Source organism: Papaver somniferum, chromosome 4 (genome assembly GCF_003573695.1).
Source record: "Papaver somniferum cultivar HN1 chromosome 4, ASM357369v1, whole genome shotgun sequence".
NCBI classification, from domain to species: Eukaryota; Viridiplantae; Streptophyta; class Magnoliopsida; order Ranunculales; family Papaveraceae; genus Papaver; species Papaver somniferum.
In genome coordinates, this window is record NC_039361.1 from 182,283 (window position 1) to 202,232 (window position 19,950).

General features: G+C 37.3%; 1 protein-coding gene across 1 annotated transcript; it reads right to left on the reverse strand.

The window, feature by feature from the left end:
- Positions 1 to 8,328: 8,328 nt before the first annotated feature.
- Positions 8,329 to 9,223, reverse strand: LOC113274528. Its single transcript, XM_026523890.1, has one exon. The coding sequence runs from the start codon at positions 9,064 to 9,066 to the stop codon at positions 8,638 to 8,640; it is 429 nt and encodes a 142-aa protein (XP_026379675.1). The 5' UTR covers positions 9,067 to 9,223; the 3' UTR covers positions 8,329 to 8,637.
- Positions 9,224 to 19,950: the final 10,727 nt, after the last annotated feature.

A 19,950-nucleotide genomic window follows, 5' to 3' on the forward strand; every position in this document is an offset into this window, starting at 1 on the left:
CTGTCCTAGGCCTTTTTTTCCTGTGTTGTCGTGCATATGCAGTCACTAACCTGAAAAAATTATAACCTGCCGACCCTGGTATGGTCGACAAGGTCTTGTGATAAATACAATGCAAATTATACGAGTAAACACAAAAAAAAACACATCCATTTCATTCATTTGTAGTACTCCAAAGTACATTACACAAAACAGGATGCGATTACAAAAGAATTCCTTATTTCCTAATCATAATCACTCATCATTCAAATATATTTGAGGGAGTTCATTCAAATCTATTGAACCTCCTTTAGTCAAATCTATGGGACATTCCATAGACTCACCTAAAGCATTCCAAAGGTGCATGTTGTCCTCATAAAGTTTCACCCATTCCTTGCTCTTGTTGTTTATGAACTTTTCCCAAAAACTAAACCTACAAACAGGAGTTAATGGACATTCCTTGTTGAGTTGTAGACCAATAAAATTGTTATTATCCACCAAAGCCATAACAATTCTTCTATACTTGAGCTGCTCCACACAAACCACATGTTTTGATGCAAATGCAACACATAATCCTTTACTAAAAAAATGTACTACGCATGACCACGTATCCGCCAATAAATGGCCACACTCTGGAATTCTCATCCAATGCTCCCATTTGATCGGTGCATTTCCCCCGGGGCCTTTTAGTAAGAAATTGTTTAAAAGTCGCTTCTTTGTCCTCCACCGAACCTTCTAACAACATTGAGATATAAAACTCCTTGTCTTTTTCTAGTCAGGCAGCCATCTTCTTTCTTATGTATTGACATTGGGTGAGATTCTCCTCAACGTATCCATCTAGGTGTCTCAATTGTTGGGAGGCAACGTGAAACCCACAATTTCCATCCTTTGGGATGTCGTCAGTACCAATAAAAAACTCTCAAATAATTTGAGGGAGTTGTACGAGATACTCTTCCAATACCGGTTTTACTACCTTCCTCGGACGACCTATTTTCTTCACAACATCTCCTTGACTTGCTTGACTCTCAATATGTGGAGTGCCGTTTGGATTCAAGTTTGAAACCGTTGTTGTAGTTGTTTCTTTCCTCGGCCGACCCCTTTTCTTTACAACAACTTCCAAACTTTCTTGACTCTCAAGAGGTGGAGTGCTATTTGGATTCAAGTTTGAAACCGTTGGTGTAGTTGTTTTTTTCCTCGGCCGACCCCTTTTCTTTACAACAACTTCCAAACTTTCTTGACTCTCAAGAGGTGGAGTGTTATTTGGATTCAAGTTTGAAACTGTTGGTGTAGTTGTTTCTTTCCTCGGACGACCCCCTTTCTTTACAACATCTTTCACACTTGCTTGATTGACTCTCAAGTGGTGGAATGCTATTTGGATTCAATTTTGAAACCGTTGGTGTAGTTGTTTCTTTCCTCGGACGACCTCTTTTCTTTTTACCCGGCTCCTCTTTGTATTCCGCCTCGGTATAATCATGTCCGAATGGATCGCATTTTGTACTCAAATACTCTTTAATTTGTTCCCTTTCTTCCGCCCTTATCTTTGTGCATGGTAGGTGGTCTACCCGTTGGATCTTGTTTCGAGGGTTCTTGAAGTTCTTCCATAAAAGGGTAAACAATCGGCATCAACTTGTGCTTCATAGTTTGTTTGTCCAACCTATTCAACGTGGGGTACTTGTCGAGGATTATTCTCCCAAGTTCCATGTCCCCAAACTCTTCACCGGGATCTTTTCTTGGAGCCGTTTTAAAAGATAATTGCTTCCAATAAGGATCAATATCTTCAATCAGAATCGGAGTTTTATACCTACCAAGCATATGACGACATGGAAGTCTGATAACCTTCATTATCCCACACTTACAAGGAGTTCTCGGGTCGTCATACTTTTGATACAACTTAAGATGTTTCATCATAAAACGTATTTCCCAATGCGAGACGTTGCAATGTATACCAACAATCAACCAATCCTCCTTAAACTCCCTCAACTTCTTATACCTACTTTATTCGAATTGCTTTTTTATCTTGTTGATATCGTTATTAGTGTACTCATGGATAGAATGTTGCACCGTCATAATCCCATATTGACTCGTGAAAAGTAGACATTTTAGTCTCCCATGAGCCTGCTCTACCATACTTGTGGACTCAAGTTTGAAATGTTTATAGTCGTAAGTAAAAGGATACACAAACTCTCTTTGTATGGCGTCAACCACTGTCTCTTGCAATATTCCAATACTTTGGGTTAATTAGTGCTCCAATCATCCTCGAACTCCTTCAAGTTTATTTCATATATTTCCATCGACCAAACCAACTTATCCCACGCTTTCATGAATAACCCAAATTTGATCTCACCTTCTTTCCATTCTTCGTCTTCTTTATTTTTCTCTTCCTCTCTCTCATCTTTAGTTAGTTTACTAAGACGTTCATCTTCCTCCTTTTCACGTTTAGTACCTTTCTTTTCCTTTGGCTTTTGGATATGATTCCTACAATTCTTTCTAAGATTGCATTCTATATGACAAGTGCAAATAAAATTTTGTGCCTTGGGAAAAACTATCCTCACGGTGTCCATTATTGCTTGATCATTTTCGGCCAATACAACCCCGGGAGTCTCGTCTTCGTGGTAGAGAAGCTTCAAAGTTTCCAATGCCCAAATATAGCTATCATCCTTCTCACGATCCATAAAACACCATGCCACCATGAACGATTGTTTATCCGAGGTTTATCCAACAATGTTCAATAAAGGCATGTTGTACATATTCGTGTTATAAGTACAATCCATGAACAAAACTTGGTAAAAGCACCAGGCCAATTGAATCATATCGGGATGCACAAGAAAAATACGATCCACCTTCCCCTCCGATGACTCATGGTGTCTCACCGTGTAGTTGTATTTGTGTGCCAACCATTGTGATTCTTCCATTACCTTTCTTCTATCATATTCAATTCTTTTGATAGTTGCTTTGGACGCATATATTGTAGACAATGAAGAAAGGTTACGGGGGTCATCCCTCTTGAACGTACTTAAGATCTTACTTGGTTTAATTCCCCAACTTGTTCTTACTTGTTCGAACTCGTGCGGTTTCAACTTGGCAACTCCCAACAAGACTTTCCGGATCTTTATGGTTATGCCAACCAACATCAACTATATTCATTCTCCACATGTTATCGGTGTCTTTGTTCCTCCAAAAAATAATCCTGAATAGGCATCCACATTTCTTTGACTTCGTTTTGTACACCCTAGTCGTCTTCATATCATACACATAACCCTTTCTCTTGTGACTTGCGTCCGGAGACCCACTACAGTCACATACCATTTCAAACCGTGAATATTTTCGTTGGGTGTTTTTCACTAGAACGCACATCTTCTTTTTTTCTTTCTCAATAACCCACTTGACCGCGTCGTCTTTTTCCTTCCATTCCAAATCATTAGCATAATGTGCGGAAGTATCAGGACCCCTAACACTATGGGCTTGAGGCTGATCCGTCATCGGTACCAATGCAATCTACAAATCATCACAACTTAGTTGATATGTACTGCAATTGTCGGCAGAGTCGATATATAAAACAACAACGACTAAAGAACAGGCGGCATGGTCTAAGAATAAAACAGGGTCGACCAAACTATAGTCGGCAGGGTCTACGTATCCACTACAGTGCCGTCTTAAGCATGTTTCAAATCACGTCTCCTGAGGTGCAAAAATCTTATAGTCGGCAAGGTTCATTTTTCGACCATGCCGACTAAATACTGCTCATGAAGAGTCGTGGCATTTGGTAATAAAAACCGTGCCGACGCTTTTAGTCGGCAGGGTCGATAATCGTCTACCTTGCCGATACGGGGCAGTAAAAGCGAAAAAAATCGATGATTTGCATGGAAAATCACAATCTTCACCACGTAAGTTGTCTACCTGATTACTTGCAGCTCCCTTGTCTTCTTCTGGGACATTGGATTCTACATTTGGCTCAAGGAATTCATCACTTCCATATCCATCTTGTGTTTGAGGAAAATAAAAGTGAGGATCATGCATATAATCCATTTGATCATGATTTTGTAAATCATCATACAAGTACTCATCTATAGGAGGAAAATTAGAAGACTCTCCCACTTCAAAATCAGGATTAGAATCATTCATCTCACTCATATCACAAATTTCTCAAAAACCCTAACTTCATACTCTTTCTTACTCTCAATTATTTCCAAATTCACTCATATAAATCAACTAACTAATCTAACTAATTTAACTAATCTAATAATATCAATTAAATTAGTGTTAATCATTGCAGGGAATTTAGTCATTTAGAAAATACATGATTACGGGGTGACTTGTTTTACTTCAAAATGACCCAAATTTTGTCTCATTAGATATACCCCAATTTGGCCAGGTTTGATAACGCTTGCCAATTGAGCTTTATTCAATTATTTAGTCGAGTTTGATCAAATGACATGTCATGGCAGATATTACTATGTCATAGTAGTAAAGTCACATGGTGATACTAATAATTACGGGAGTTTGATCACCACTTCGTAACTGTTAAAACTGTTTCTTTGACATGGTCCAATCTTCTTTAATTATACATTGAAATTTTAAAATTTGCTCTCAAATCTTTTTTTCTCTTTCTTCCATTAAACCCAATAGATTTTTGGTACAATCAGAATTTGGTGATCAGTATCCATGGAGTAGCATTCCTAGATATAAATTAGAGTGCAGCTTATCTTACTATAGCAAAAGGGCTCTTTGAAGAAAATAGGGCAAATGTAAAAAAAAAAAAAAAAAAAATAGTGCTATTTTTTGGAAGAAAAATGTGAATTCATAAAAAGGTTTTGAGTGCCAATTGCATAACGTAACAACGCTGAATTGGGGGTCCTGGAAAGTAATTGGGGGCCTCCTACTAGAGGACAAAAAAGGTCACCCAATCCTAATTTGGGTCACCCCTTATCCAAATATTTTGGTAATGCCTAATCTATCCCTTATCTAATTAGTAATAATCTCACTTAATTAGTGGTAATCTCATTTAGTTAGTGCAAAATTTTAAAATCAAAATCAATTTTTTTTTCCAAATTTTTTATGTTTGCAAAAAAAAAAATTCTGTTCAAATTTGTATGAAAAGTCGTCATGAAATTTTTTAAAAATTAACGACCCTCAAGAGTCGTCATTGTTTCAGTGACGACTCTAAACAGTCGTTATTGTTCCAAAAACGACCCTCAAGAGTCTCATTGTTTTAGTGACGATTCTAGACGGTCGTTAATGTTCAACTACGCACATGACGACCCTTTATTGTATTCTGCCATTAATGAATCTTTAAAGAAAATAACGACTCTTTTATAAGCAATAACGACTGTTTAGAGTCGTCACTGAAACAATGACAACTCTTGACTGTCGTTAATTTTTTTAAAATTTCATGAGCCGATTTTTTTTATTTTGCAAACATAAAAACCGGAAAGAAATAAATTGATTTTGATTTTAAAATTTTGATTTTAAAGTTTTCATTTTGATTTTAAAATTTTGATTAAAAGAAATTTAAAAAAATAAGGGGTAAAACAGTATTTTTACTTTACTATTGATATGCCCCTGAAAGTTTTGGGGTGCAAACAAAATTGATGAGACCCCAATTATTTTCGAGGGCCCCCAATTAAGCCTTGATACGTAACTGGCTCAGTCTAATAAAACCAGTTGCTAAGATGCTCAACCATCACAGGGGCACATTCCATCGCTCGAGTCGATTGGAGTCTAAAAAGCACTTTCCAGACAAGAACAGCTTGTGTTCTGCATGATGCTCTGGCATTTCTGACAGACTCACCCATAACATATTACATATCCAATGGACCACATTAACTCTAACGCCATAACCAAAAAAGATTTTTTGAATTGCAACTACAGGTGTAAAAGGATGGGAGATGCATTCTCTCATTGAAAATATTCAGCATAAATTCTCATAAATAAGTTACAACGACCCATAAGAATGTAACCAAATTTTTAATTTCCTTTTCTTGCTTAAACATGTTAGCTATCCATACGAATGCATATCCCGATTCTTTGTTCCTTTCAACAGAGGAAATGGGGTGGGCGATGTAACTATTGAGGTGTTTGTTATACTGCGCGATTTGACATACAGATATTCAACACTTGAAAAATGACTGGGTCACTGGGGTATCACAAGATACCTGTTGTCGCTGGGTATGTACATTCCATTGGTCTGAATATTATCTTTGATTTCTTCTCATTTGTGGTGGAAATACGATTCCTCAACTGTTGCAAACGTAGATCTGCAACATTATTTAACTTTTTTTCTGGCATAAATTAACAAATTAGTGAGTTGAATTGAATTACTGTAGGCATGAAATGACGAGTGTTACAAAAACCGGGAGCAATGTGAAAGAACACAATTGCTTGGAATGCTCTTGCTTAGCATGTGAAAGGGTAGGAGTTGGATGTTTAGCATGCTCTTGCTTGGAATGCGAATACTGCAAGGATTATCAAGAACAATACTGCAAAAAACATCAGTTTGCTTACAACGGCATCTTCTGGGATGGAATCATGGAAGTATCACCTATAGTGGTAACTCCAAAATGCTTGTTACTGACAGAAGGTATCCGGGATACCTACAAGCTAGCCTTTTCATATATATTGCTATGTTGATTGGATGATGCTGCCAAGGTTTGTGGTGCACATTCCAGAAGGCCTACCAATGGATGCAGCAATGCCATTGTTGTTCGCCAGGATAACAGTGCTCACACCATTTAAAGACTACAACTTACTCTAAGGCCCAAGTAAGAAGATTGGAGTAGTGGGACTAGGTGGTCTTGGTCATGTTGCTGTTAAATTCGGCAAGGGTTTTGGCCACCATGTTACTGTTATAACAAGTACCTCTCCTTCTAAGGAAGCCGAACCTTAAGTGCGCCTAGGTGTTCGATGATTTCATTGTCAGCACTAAAACAGAACAAATGCAGGCTATTGACATTGCTGGTGCCAAGAGTTGCATGTAAATCACATTTTTATGTGTGTTCACAAAAATGAATTCGGAATATGATATCTATCCGATCGCTTAATCCTACTTTACTCATTTGAGCCATAAAATTTCCAAAATGTGCAATGATTTGTTTAACATTTGTTTTAGTTAGCAAGAGATAGGCATTGCATAACTAAGATTGAATGAGAGCAATAACTTAATCTCAAACTCAAAGAGAATTATAAAAAAGTGAAATTAGTTTTTCTGAAGATGATTTAGACATAATAAGTTAGCTTGTACTACCTGACATGTAAGCGTTCTTCTTCGGGACAGTGACTAACGCACAAGAAAGGAGCCAAAGCTGCACTTGTTTGAACATTACAATGACAAACGTAGGAGGTTGGAGGAGGTTACCGTAGTGGTGAATAACAAACACAGCATGCTAACCATGATTATGATGATGGGGTTCGAAACGGCAGGGATGGGCGGAATTACCCGAAGGAAATTAAGCAGAGAGTGTGATGGTGTCGGCAGGTTGTTTTTCCAATCTAGTGATCAAGCCAAAAGCATGGGTGTTGGTAAATTGAACAGCTTTTTTCTTTTTCTCGAAATGAAGACTAGATTTATAGCAATCAGATTTCTAGTATCTGACTATCAAGACATCTTGCAGAAACATTGCATTCTAGATTAGGAGCATAGTTACTGCCCTGCTTGGCAGTGTTGAAATTGAAATTTGCTATAATGTTAAGCTTTGGCAACCAACCATGCCTTGGGACATAAAAACTTCCAAAGTGGCAAAATAATTCAACTTGTTCATCAAAGATTGTGTTGTTTGATGCTTTTTGTAAACTCTTCTTTCCTTCCAATTCCACTCTGCAGGTCCTTTCTTTCATCTGTTGGTGCCATTTGAGAGCTTGTATTACACGGTTTACACCCAGCCCAGCGATCCGCTTTCTTCTAGTGACCTCACTCTGCACATGAAAATCCTTTGCCCTTCAATGTTTCTTTGTTCATCTACCACTCTGCAAGAGTTGGCGAATCACTCCATTTAGTGCAACAGAGTATAGCTAGAGCCTATGGTTGCTGAAGACTCTAACTTGCATATCCTGGATATCCTGGAGTTGATGTTGGTTGGGACTTCCGAGTGCTTTAATTGGGGTCTAAAGTGGGTTCTGATTCCACTCTAGGTTCCCATGGGGCTTTTCTGCTCTCTATCCAATTGTTAGCTATGCCATCAGTCAATCCCCCTATGCTATGCTGCAGTTTACTCCAAACCAAACAGTTCTACTATAAGCACACAGCACCAGCAGAATAGGTACAGCTTTAGATAGCCTCATTCACATAAGAATGATACTCAGATGACAACACCAAGCTTAGCCAGTGAGCAATTTAACAACATATGCACAAAAAATCCAATCAAACAAACGCAAACATATACACAAGATGATCAAATCAATTCAATTCACAGAAAAGAAAAATATCATATATTTTCACTTTCACTATATGAAATTGGAAGAGCAAATTTACAGAAAACCATTAAAAGAAACCAAACCCCAACTACAGTTTTGTGTTTCTTCAATCAAACCCCTAAATTTTACTACCCACAAACCCCCCAAACTGCATTCTGTCACCAAAATTCCCCAATCTTCACCTTCAATCGTTGATATCTTCATCCATGGCTGGTCTAATTCATCAATTTGCAGCTCAAACTGACTCTTGAATCCCTAATCATACTTTTCTCTCCAAGAGTAGAGAAGAAAAATGCCCCAAGAAGCAGCTAAAACAATATCACCAACAACCTGTCTAGGCCAATCCCAAGCAAGATCTTCAAGCCTCCTCTCAAAATAAACCCTCCAAACAGCAGTAACCACATGAATCAACACACAACCTTTAGCAAAGAAGCTCTGAAACTTGACATCTTTCACAAAAGCAACCATGAACAAGAAAATCCCAATCACACATAATAACAACCCAGAAAACGAATCTGATGTCTGTATCAACAACTGATCATGTGGATTTGATCCTAGTAACTTATTAGCTGTTTCAATTCCATGACCAAATTCATAGATTTCTCTTGAGTAGAACATCATCAGAACCCCAGTTGTTATTGCTATCACACTGTGTAGTAACGAGATCAGAACAAACCCACCCATTGATTTGAACCCTGAATTTTGTCTGAACCCTGAATTTTGTTTTTCTTCTTCTATTTATCAAGAAAATTCAACAACCATGGTTCTTCTTCTTCTTGTTTTTGGTCTTCTCTGAAAAGTAAAAACCCTAATAAAAACCCCCAAAAAAAACAAAACTCTGAAAAATTCTGAGTAGAAAAGCAAATATTATTGTATCATCAAGTTGGCGTTTATTGGGAGATGTGTAAGAAAGTGCACCAGATATTTTATTTATCTAGCTACTTTGATTCTGACCGTTGGATGTATTGACCAGAGCTCTAGGAGATTATTTGCTGACTAGGAAATGTGGGTTGGCCAATGGGAAGAGTTGTAGCGATTTACGAGAGAAAATTATTATATCTGTCAGGCGTTAAAGTCGGGTGATGGTAAAAATATGATCGACATCATGATGATATGTGGGGCCTGCCGACCTGTGTTTTCTGAATTTGGGTAAATTTTAGCCGTGGGATTAGAGGCTCTTTTTGGATAGTAATCATGGACTCCGGTATTTGTCTTGCACTCGTACATCCGAGGTGACATCACTTCTGAGATTCCAAAAATCTAGCTTATCCGTTAATCTCTCATTTTATATATTCCACTTAATTCCATGGGGGAGACCTTCTGTTTTACTGTGTCATAAGTATCTTAACTCTTTGCGGCATGTCTTTCACCGATGGTGATAGAATCTAGGATGGAGGTTACTGTCATGGTCAGTTACCGCTGTGCACCATGCTTAATAACTGGTAGCAAAAGTTTAGGTATAAATATTTCTTTTTATCCATTAAAAATTAATTAATTTCAGTATAAAAAATAGCCAGATGAAGTAAAAAGATTTATAAAAATATTCACTTTTTACATCTTCTTGCTTATCTGGTCTGCTGTAAAAATAAATTTTTGTGCATCTCTTATCAGTAATTTACTTTTACTGTAATTAAATTAAGTGTAGCTTTAACTTCCCATAAACTGGAGTTGTTTTCAAAATCTGAGACACTCGAAAAACAATTTCGTGACATGTGCTATACCGTCTAGACAATTCAATTTCCTCTTACATCTCATTTCTTCAAATTACTTATTGTCTTTTTAAATAAAAAAAATATATTGTCCATTATGGAATCTAAATTTGAAGCCGGCTATAATTGGGGGCTTATTTATTCAAGAGGCCTCTTGGATGCAAAAGCTAAGTCGTATAAAAAGGAAATGAAATACTTCACTCACTATTGATGCATTAATATCACGCATAAAGCATTTGAATAGAACTCGACAAGTAATGCATGAATTTTTGGCACATTTTATTCTGGTTATGCAAGTCACAACAGTCCTAGGATTCAATGCCATGCCGGAAGATACGATATATTCAGAGATGAATTTTCTTAGTGAGACTTGGTGCCGTGACTTAGCTAGATAGCCGAAACCGTATTTCCAACAAACTTTCATTTGTTTTAATTTTTGTGCTTGTACATAGCCTATGATTTTATGAATTCGATAGTTGCGCACAAGCTAGCCTTATACGTTTTTTTTTTTTTTACAAAGAGCTTGTTGGAAGCCTAACCACAAGTTGGGCTCCAACACCTGTTTGAATAGCTAAACCTATTCTAATGAAAAGAAAATTACCAACTTTATATTTACATCATGCCTAGCTATGCGGGACTTCAACCTTTTCAAAAACTCAATAGATTCAATACCAAGTTCACCCAAAGTAGTAAAAGCTAGGGTACCAAAACTATAACCATTAGCATTGCATACATCAAAATATTTGACACGTTTGCGCTCAATAGCTTTAGCCAAGGCTAGACCCGGTGTAAAGGCTTGCACGTTTTTTTTTTTTGATAAGAAGACATTTATTTATATATAAGCTGAAGTTTGCAAAATATATAAGATAGGAGTTAATCCAAGATTAACTCTTTCTAGGATGTTTGACATTACATTTCCATTTTCATTCTCCGTAGAGAAATAATTGATTTTCCTAGATCTTACTTCTTTAGCTAATTTGTCTTCGAAATTAACATAGATTCTAGATTTATACATAAAGGAAACCGAAACACAATGCATAAGAGAAAATTTGCATCTATTGATGCTTGTTTGAGACCTCCGAGGTTGGTTTTCAGGATCTGCTTCACCTTTCAAAATTTTCATCAAGATTTGACAATCACTGATTATGCAGCAATTTTGTAGTTTTAGTTCCTTCATCCACCTTATCGCCTCAATTCCGGCTTTTGCTTCAGCTTCTAAGGGGCTGGAAGCCCAGCTGCATCCTGCTCGACAATGTTTTCTGGTCCCTGTTTTATCAAGAATAGAGATTGCATATCACATAGTGTAATCAGCTTCAATAAAAGAGGCGTCAAAGTGTATAAACCAATCATAATTGTCACTGTCAGAGTTGTGACTGTTGTAATGAGACTCTTAACATCGGTAGAAACATGACCATCTTTACTGTCCCTATCTAGACTTAACTTCAGGTGGGATGCTCTAATATTATCAATCAGCTTTTGCACATCAGGCACTACATTATCAAAATGCACATTGTTCCTATATTTCCAGATGGACCACAAGATAAAAGAAATCAAATTGTGCTTTTCATTAAGAGATTTAACATTCATCCAGGTTTTAAACCATTGCAAGATATTAGTATTTCCATTGTTAAGGTGGATGTTATTCAGATTAAAAGCTTAAAGGCTTGCACGTCACTCCAGCAAAAGAAGAAACCACCGTTAAAAAAAATAAAAAATGAAGTATATAAATGAACACGATTTTATCACGGTTTTAATTTTGTGCTTGTGCATGACCTATGATTTTATGAATTCGAAAGTGCCACACAGGCTAGCCTTATGCGTTTTTTGTTTTGTTTTTCTTTTAGCATCTAGCCTTATAGTGCAATGGAGCATACAGATGAACATGATTTTATTTAGGGGCATTTAACATTTGATATCCAACATTTAAAATATTAAGGATTGATATCTTGACTCGTCGAAAAACCGTTGAGACAAACAGTTGTCTGTTAAAAAAAAAAATTGACCAAGTTTTATTTTCTTTTCTTTAATTATCATCAAATTTATTTTTGTGTTTACAGATTTACCCCCTTCCGATCTTTATCATCTCCGACGTCTTCTATTGTGCTTCTGTAATGAGAAATCTTACTCACTGTGTAACAGCCCAATAGAAGCAACAACTTCACCGTGCTGCAAGACCCAAATCTAAAACGCCAAAAGAAAAAAAAAATAACAGGGAGAGCAAGAAAGATTTTCATCACCTTCACTAGTAAACCCCAGATCATGAAATTTTCATTTTTGAAAAGATTTTCATTTTTTCTTATTTTTAATTTACACAGGATGTATCCAGTTTCATCCTTGCTATTTTTTAAATTTAAGCTACCAGTTTCATCCTTACTATTTTTTTTGGCCATTTCACCCAAACTATTTTTTACTCGTCCATTTGAACCGTGATTTAAAAATATTTGGATAAATGACCCATTTTCCGTTTTTCAAAAGCACTTTCAAACCTATATATGTCAATAATTTTTGAGATAGGTGTTTGGTAAAAAAATATCAAAGTGATTTTTATCCAAAGAACTTCCCAAATTCCTCAATTTTTTAAAGCTGGGGAGGAGGAGCTTTTAAAAGAATGCGAAATTGGGGGATAGAAAAAGTAATTGGGGGATATTGATTACTTCCCCCAACCCATGGTGTGTGCTAAGGGGTGATTTTTGGGTATGAAAATATTAAAATACCTTTTGATTAATTAAAAAATATTATGAAAAGACCATTATACCCTTTCTCCTAAAACATAAAAATCAAATAACCAAAACATATCCCCCATTCTCTCAATTCACTACCGGCACTCTTAGGGTTAGGTTTTGAAAAAAAAAAAATCATCGTTCTTCATCGATTAACCTACCCGAATCATAAACAATACCTCCACGAAAGAAAACAAATGCCCAATCGAACTCAAAATCGATTGCTCAACAAAAACAGGAACAAAGAATTGCTAAGATTGCTCAAGAGCAAGAAGAAGAAGATTCGGATAATCAACCTCTCGCAACCATGGCTTCTGTGAGAAGGTAAGTGATTTTAAACTACTTTATGAGTGTTTAAATCGATTTATAGCAATGGGTTTAGGTTAGAATCGCGAACCCTAACTGAAACAGTTGAGTTTCAGTGAGTACAGGCACTGAAATATGTATGAATACAGTGCCGGTTTTGTGTTCCGGCATTTAATCTTGGATGAATGCAATGCCGTTTCCAACCCCAGATTCACCTGAAACTGAATTTTTCCTACCGGCATAGAATTTGGGTCGAAGTCTATGCCGGTTTTTAGTACCGACAGTCTTTAATAATAATTTGTGTATGCCGCTAGTGGACTTAAAACATATATGAGAGTTTATGAATTTGTCACCAGTATCGGCATAGATTTTGGGTTGCATTATATGCCGGTTTTGGGTACCGGCATTCTTTTGTAATAATTCGAGCATGCCGGTGGTGGACTTAAAACATACAGAAAAACTTAAGAATTTGTCACATATACCGGAACAGATTTTAGGTTGATTTGCTTGTCGGTACAAAGTTACGACATGGAATTGATTTATTTCGAGAGTGCCGGTAGTAGTTGTTAAGTGCATATTTTGCATACATTTAGTGTCGAATCCATGCTAGTATTTTCTATATTTTCTTGTGAATTATTGTATATTACTTTTTTTTTCTTTTATTTGTAGTTTATTAGGTGAATCATCCAAAAGAAGTGAATTGACACTTAATTGTGCAATAAAAGAAGCTAGCTACAAGTGGAAAATGGTCAAAGACCAAGTGAAACTCATTCAAGTACAAGATTTCTACTTTTCTTCTTGAAGAGGACGAAAATATGAAGCGAACGGCAAAAAGATGAAGTAATTCAGATTTCGCATGAGCAAAACAAGAACTCAGAAGGTAAAAGGGCAAAATGGCAATTTCCGGACAACTACTATTGGCACCTCATCAAGTGTTAAGGGGCATCCGATATGTTAAGGGGAGGTCAGCTCTCAAAGTAACTGCTAAACACAGTCACGTATTTTACAAGGGGTAATCTTATTCAAAACTGAAAATCTCGCGTGCAGTTTCTTCTGCATGGATATATATTGCAGCGTTGCTCGAGCTGCTACGATTAACAGCTGAAAGAGATGGGTTCGGTGCCATTGGCAGTGATGAACTTCTGCCATTTCCGAGAAAAGAAGATGGGTCACTTGTAAAACAAGTTAAGAAGGAGACTGCCAGTATTGATGATCCGATGGAGCTGCGGCTGTTAGCATGGAGGAGTTTTGCTTGAGAACAAAACACAGAAGATGTTACTCGAGAATATCAATGTAAGTGAGACTCGAGTTGCTGCTAATGATCACGGGAGTATTGATGGAGCTGAGTTGTCGATGAAGTTTGATCGACATGGCAGAGATGGAGAACTCGCAACATTTGAACTATATACTTCTGTCATTATCAGCAGTAGATGATGTCATTGATTGATCATGATCATGGCAGTAATGCTCGGGATTTGTTGTGACTGAAGAACACGACCAGGCAGGAATGAACTCAAGCTGACAGTGAACGTTGCTGCCATTGTTGGTGACGAGCTCGAGTCTGAGAATAGGTCGATATTGAATGATAAAACAGGAACTCGTGTTTGATTTGGAACCAGTTTACTTGACCGCAAAACAGAGGTGAAACAATCTTGTTGCTACCGTGAGTAGTATGGACTCTATGGAAGATCTGTAGGTTATTTCCGCGTCTAAGATAAACATGAATCACTTGTACGCGGCTGTAGAGATTGGGTAATATTTGGAAGTTGAAACTTGACCGAGAATTCAAAGTTTGGATGAGAATAGAGTCGGCAAAAACAGTCACCAGGCCAAGCTTTCACCGTCGATTTATGAGATGAATGGTGGGGATTTGAACATGTTTTAGGATTTGAGTTGGCTAAGGAAAGTTTGGTGATTATCAGATTCGAAATATCAGCTACAAAAGGCTATAAATAGATGCTCGAATCACCACATAGAAGTATCTCCTCACCCTCACTTTCACGCCCAGAAACTGCTCGATAAAATTCTCCAGAGAAGAACAGAAGCATAAAGACTTCATATATGCACTAGTAGCAGAAAGGTTATAGCAACAAGGAGACAGTGGCAGATCTCTTGCAACAGAGGCAGAAGTAGCTAGAGTTCTTCGACAACAGCAGTTTGCTTTCTATAACCTCCATTATGTCTAGCTAATTTACTTATTTGATTGAGGATGAATTCTAAGTACTATATATGATTTGATTTAATATATGAATCGGTTCTGATTTCTTCATATGATTATTGTTTGTGTTTATTATTAAAAATTAATATGATTGATTGATAGATTGTTTAGGTGGTCAACTGAATATATTTGTTAACTCAATCTAAGCTAATAAGGGTTAGGATATCCGTAATTTTTGAATAATTTTTACACAAGTAGAGAACGTGAGACCTTGCGGAGGGATTCCGTAAAGCAATCGCGTGTAAACACAATACTAGAAAGTAGACCGAGCGTACTGAGTCTAACTACTAGGATTAAACCTAAATTCACAGACCATAAAGCATTCGACTGAATTACATCTTGTAACCGTACCTCAAGGTGGTTCAGACGGATAGACTCTGGCGACTAAGCGTACCTGTTGTCCAGTGGCTTAAGGTATTTTGGAGATAGCTAAGCGTACTTGTTATCTTATGGTTAGTAATAATCTATAATTAATGATGAATGGATGAATATACTACTTTGATGAATATTTAGTTACGAAGAAGGATTCCTCGATCATCTCTCTCCATATTGTTTGCAATCTTAATTACTTTTCATTGCTTTATTATTTATTTAACTATTGAATCTAAAACAAAAAACCCCATTTGTGAAATTTTTGAGAAATAAATTCCCTGCTCTTCGTGGGAATGATCCTTGCTTCCATTATATTACCAACTAATTATGTGGAAATAAGATTATTAATTTGTTGAGCCTACGACACCCATCAAATTTTGGCGCTGCTGCCAGGGAGCAGTCGCTAGCTTTAGTTGTTTCTTTTAGTTTTGTTTTTGTTTTTTTTCTTTTAGATTTTCTTTTTAGTTTTTAACTTTGTTTTCTAGATTTTTGTTTTAGGTACTTAATCTCTGGTATCAAAGGATTGGGATTACCCCAGGTGCGGAATTCAAACTCGAAAGGGAACGGTACTAAAAGCACGTCCAAAGGTTCAACAAGAACCTTCTGCAGTAAAGATGGTTAATAGAGACGACGGGGGAAATCCTCCACCACCTCCACCTATGGAGAGGAAGTTAGGAGAGTTGACATCTCCATGTTTAGATTCGCAACCACTGTGCATTACAATCACTAACCCAGTGGAGCTGAAGTCGAATCTACTTCATCATATACCAAAGTTCAAGGGACATCCAGGTGAAAATCCAAATCGACACCTTCAACAGTTCCAGAACACAATGACAAGTCTGAGGCATGCAACCGCAGAAAGAGATATGCTATGCTACAAGCCTTCCCGTTCTCATTGACAGACTTAGCAGAAGAATGTTTGTATTTTCTTCCTCCAGGGAGTGTTACAACATGGACTGAGATGAAAAAGCTATTTCTGGAGAAATATTTTCCTGCTTCGAAAGCGGCATCCGTTCATAAGGAGATTAGTGGCATTCTACAGATGTCTGGGGAGTCTCTATATGAATATTGGGAGAGGTATAAGAAGTTGTTGGCAAGATGCCCACACCATAATATATCCTTAATACTTATCATTCAATACTTCTACGAAGGATTACTTCCAGAATAGAGGAATTTGATTGATGCGGCTGCCGGTGGTTCACTTACTGAGAAGACAATCTCACAGGCAACCAGTTTGATTGAGAGTATGGCTTCCAATGCTCAACAATTCTACACCAGAAAAACTCTAATGTCAGAAGAGTTAACGAGATATGAGAGTCTGCACATACAGAGCAACGGATGAACAACATAGAGAAGGTAGTACAACGAATGGCGGCAGTGATTATTCCTACTTATGAAGAAGAGTCTGAACAGGTGAATGTTATGTTCCTTAATCAGAGGCCAAAGTATGATCCCTACTCTAATACTTATAATCCAGGTTGGAAAGATCATCCAAATTTTAGTTATGCAAATCAGCAAGCTGCAGCTCCTAATCCGTATGGGCGACAAAATGGTTTTCAACAACCACAGTTCCGACCATAACCTCTACCTCAACAGCAAACTCAGAATTCTAGTTTAGAGGAGATGATGAAAATGATGATGCAAAAGCAAGATGCAAATGCTCAGCGTCAAGATACAATTCTGCAGAAGCAAGATATGGCTATAAAGGACTTGCAAACTCAAATTGGACAATTGGCTACAGACATGAATGAAACAAAAGCACAAAACTCGGCAAAGTTGCCATCACAGCCTTTCGTGAACCCAAGAGCGAACGTTAATGCTGTAACTCTAAGAAGTGGAAAGCAAACAGAAGAGCCAAAACAACAAGAAAAGTTTAGTCAAGACTTGGAAGAGGAAATAGAAGTGGAAACCGTACCAAAGGAAAAGCCAACCTCAACTGGCCAACCTAAGGAAACAATTCCTACTTTTACCACACCACATCCTTTTCCTAGTCGTTTTGCCAAGACAAAGAAGTAAGCTCTAGACAAGGAGATTATGGATATTTTCATCAAGGTGCATATCAACATTCAATTTATTGAGGCCATCAGAATGGTACCCAGGTATGCCAAGGTTCTGAAGGATTTGTGCACAAGGAAGGAGAGGTTAATTGCTAACGAGATCACTCAGATGGGAGAAAGTGCTTCAGCTATGTTGTTGAAGAAGATGCCTTCAAAGTGTAAAGATCCTGGTGGTTTTACAGTGCCAATTACTATTGGTGAAAAATGGTTTGAGCGTGCTTTGCTTGATTTGGGAGCTTCCATAAGTGTAATGTCAGCCGATGTTTATAATTCATTGAATCTTGGGCCTTTAAAGGAGACATGGATTATCATTCAATTAGCTAATAAGTCTAAGATATATCCTAAGGGACTCGTGGAAGACGTGTTGGTGCAAGTGAATGAACTAATCTTTCCGGTTGATTTCTTTTTTGTGGATATGCAGAATGGAGACAATTGTTCGTCTACTTCATTACTTCTTGGGAGACCATTTATGAAGACTGCTAAGACGAAGATTGATTGTGATAATGGGACACTCACTATGGAGTTTGACAAAGAGGTTATACGCTTCAATATTTTTGAAGCTGTGCGTTATCCAAGTGATATCCATTCCGCATTTTCTGTTGATGTTATTGGTTCGTTAGCACAACAGATGTTTGATTTGCACAACGAAGATGAACGTAAATCTGTGCTACAAAATAGTATAGATTTGAACGTCCATGGCATGCCTAACTTAGATGTTGATATTCCCAAGGAGTTTGTTGAGACACGTGGTGCTTTAACGGCATCACAAGAAGTTAGAAGAGGTAATATTTCATGTATCTCCTTACCTGTAACTGATGAAGTTTCTTTACCTTCTGTTGTGCAGGCACCTAAATTAGAGATGAAACCTCTACCGGATCACTTAAAGTACGCTTACTTGGGTGATGGGGAAGAGCTTCCAGTCATTATTGCAAAGAATCTCACAACAGTACAGGAAGAACGCCTTCTTCGGGTTCTGAAAGAGCACAAAACGACTATTGGTTGGACAATTGCTGATATCAAAGGAATTAGTCCAGCCATGTGCATGCATAGAATCCTAATGGAAGATGATGTAAAACCAGTACGTGATGCTCAGCGTAGGCTTAACCCCCCAATGATGGAGGTCGTGAAGAAAGAGATCCTCAAATTACTAAGTGTGGGGGATGATTTACCCAATTTCTGACAGCAAATGGGTTAGTCCAGTGCAAGTGGTGCCTAAGAAATCACGTGTTACTGTTGTTAGAAATCAAGATGATGAACTTGTTCCAACAAGAGTTCAAACATGATGGCGAGTATGCATAGACTACAGAAAGCTCATTTCGGCTACCCGCAAGGATCACTTTCCTTTGCCTTTCATTGATCAGATGTTAGAGAGGTTAGCGGGACATTCTCATTATTTCTTTTTGGATGGTTATTCGGTCTACAATCAAATTTTTATTGCACCGGAGGATCAAGAGAAGACTACCTTTACTTGTCCTTTTGGTACATTTGCATACAAAAGAATGCCATTTGGTCTTTGCAATGCGCCTGTCACTTTTCAAAGTATATTTTCTGATTATGTGGAAAACATCATTGAGGTGTTTATGGACGACTTTAGTGTTTATGGCTATTCATTTGATATTTGTTTAAATAATCTTGAACTTGTGCTTAAAAGATGCATAGACACTAATTTGGTTTTAAACTGGGAGAAATGCCACTTTATGGTAAACCATGGAATTGTACTTGGACACATTGTTTATCGAAACACTGTGCCCTTTTGACACTTTGTAGAAAACATTTGGATGAACAACGTTTCTGAAACGGAGTTTCTCCAAATTCCTTACCAATTTGCACAATTTTTGCGTTTTATCTGCTGTTACGTCAGAATTCAGAATTTTCGGTTTTACACATTGAGGACAATGTAAAGTTTAAGCGTGGGGGAGTATTTTTCATATAGATTTTTCATTTTTTTTTTTGCATAAAACCTTCAACTTGTAGAGATTTTAGAGTCACTAGCATACTTCTAGGTATGTTTACATAGAGATTATGACCGACATAATTGAATTTGGAAGTGTTAGGGAACTACGTTCGGATTTCTTACGAATTGGAGTGTTAAATAATGGATTTAATCATGCCGGTGATGCAAATGAGTTGCAGGGAGAAATGCATTATTAGAGTTGCTGATCAATCATTAGTGGAGACTACCCATT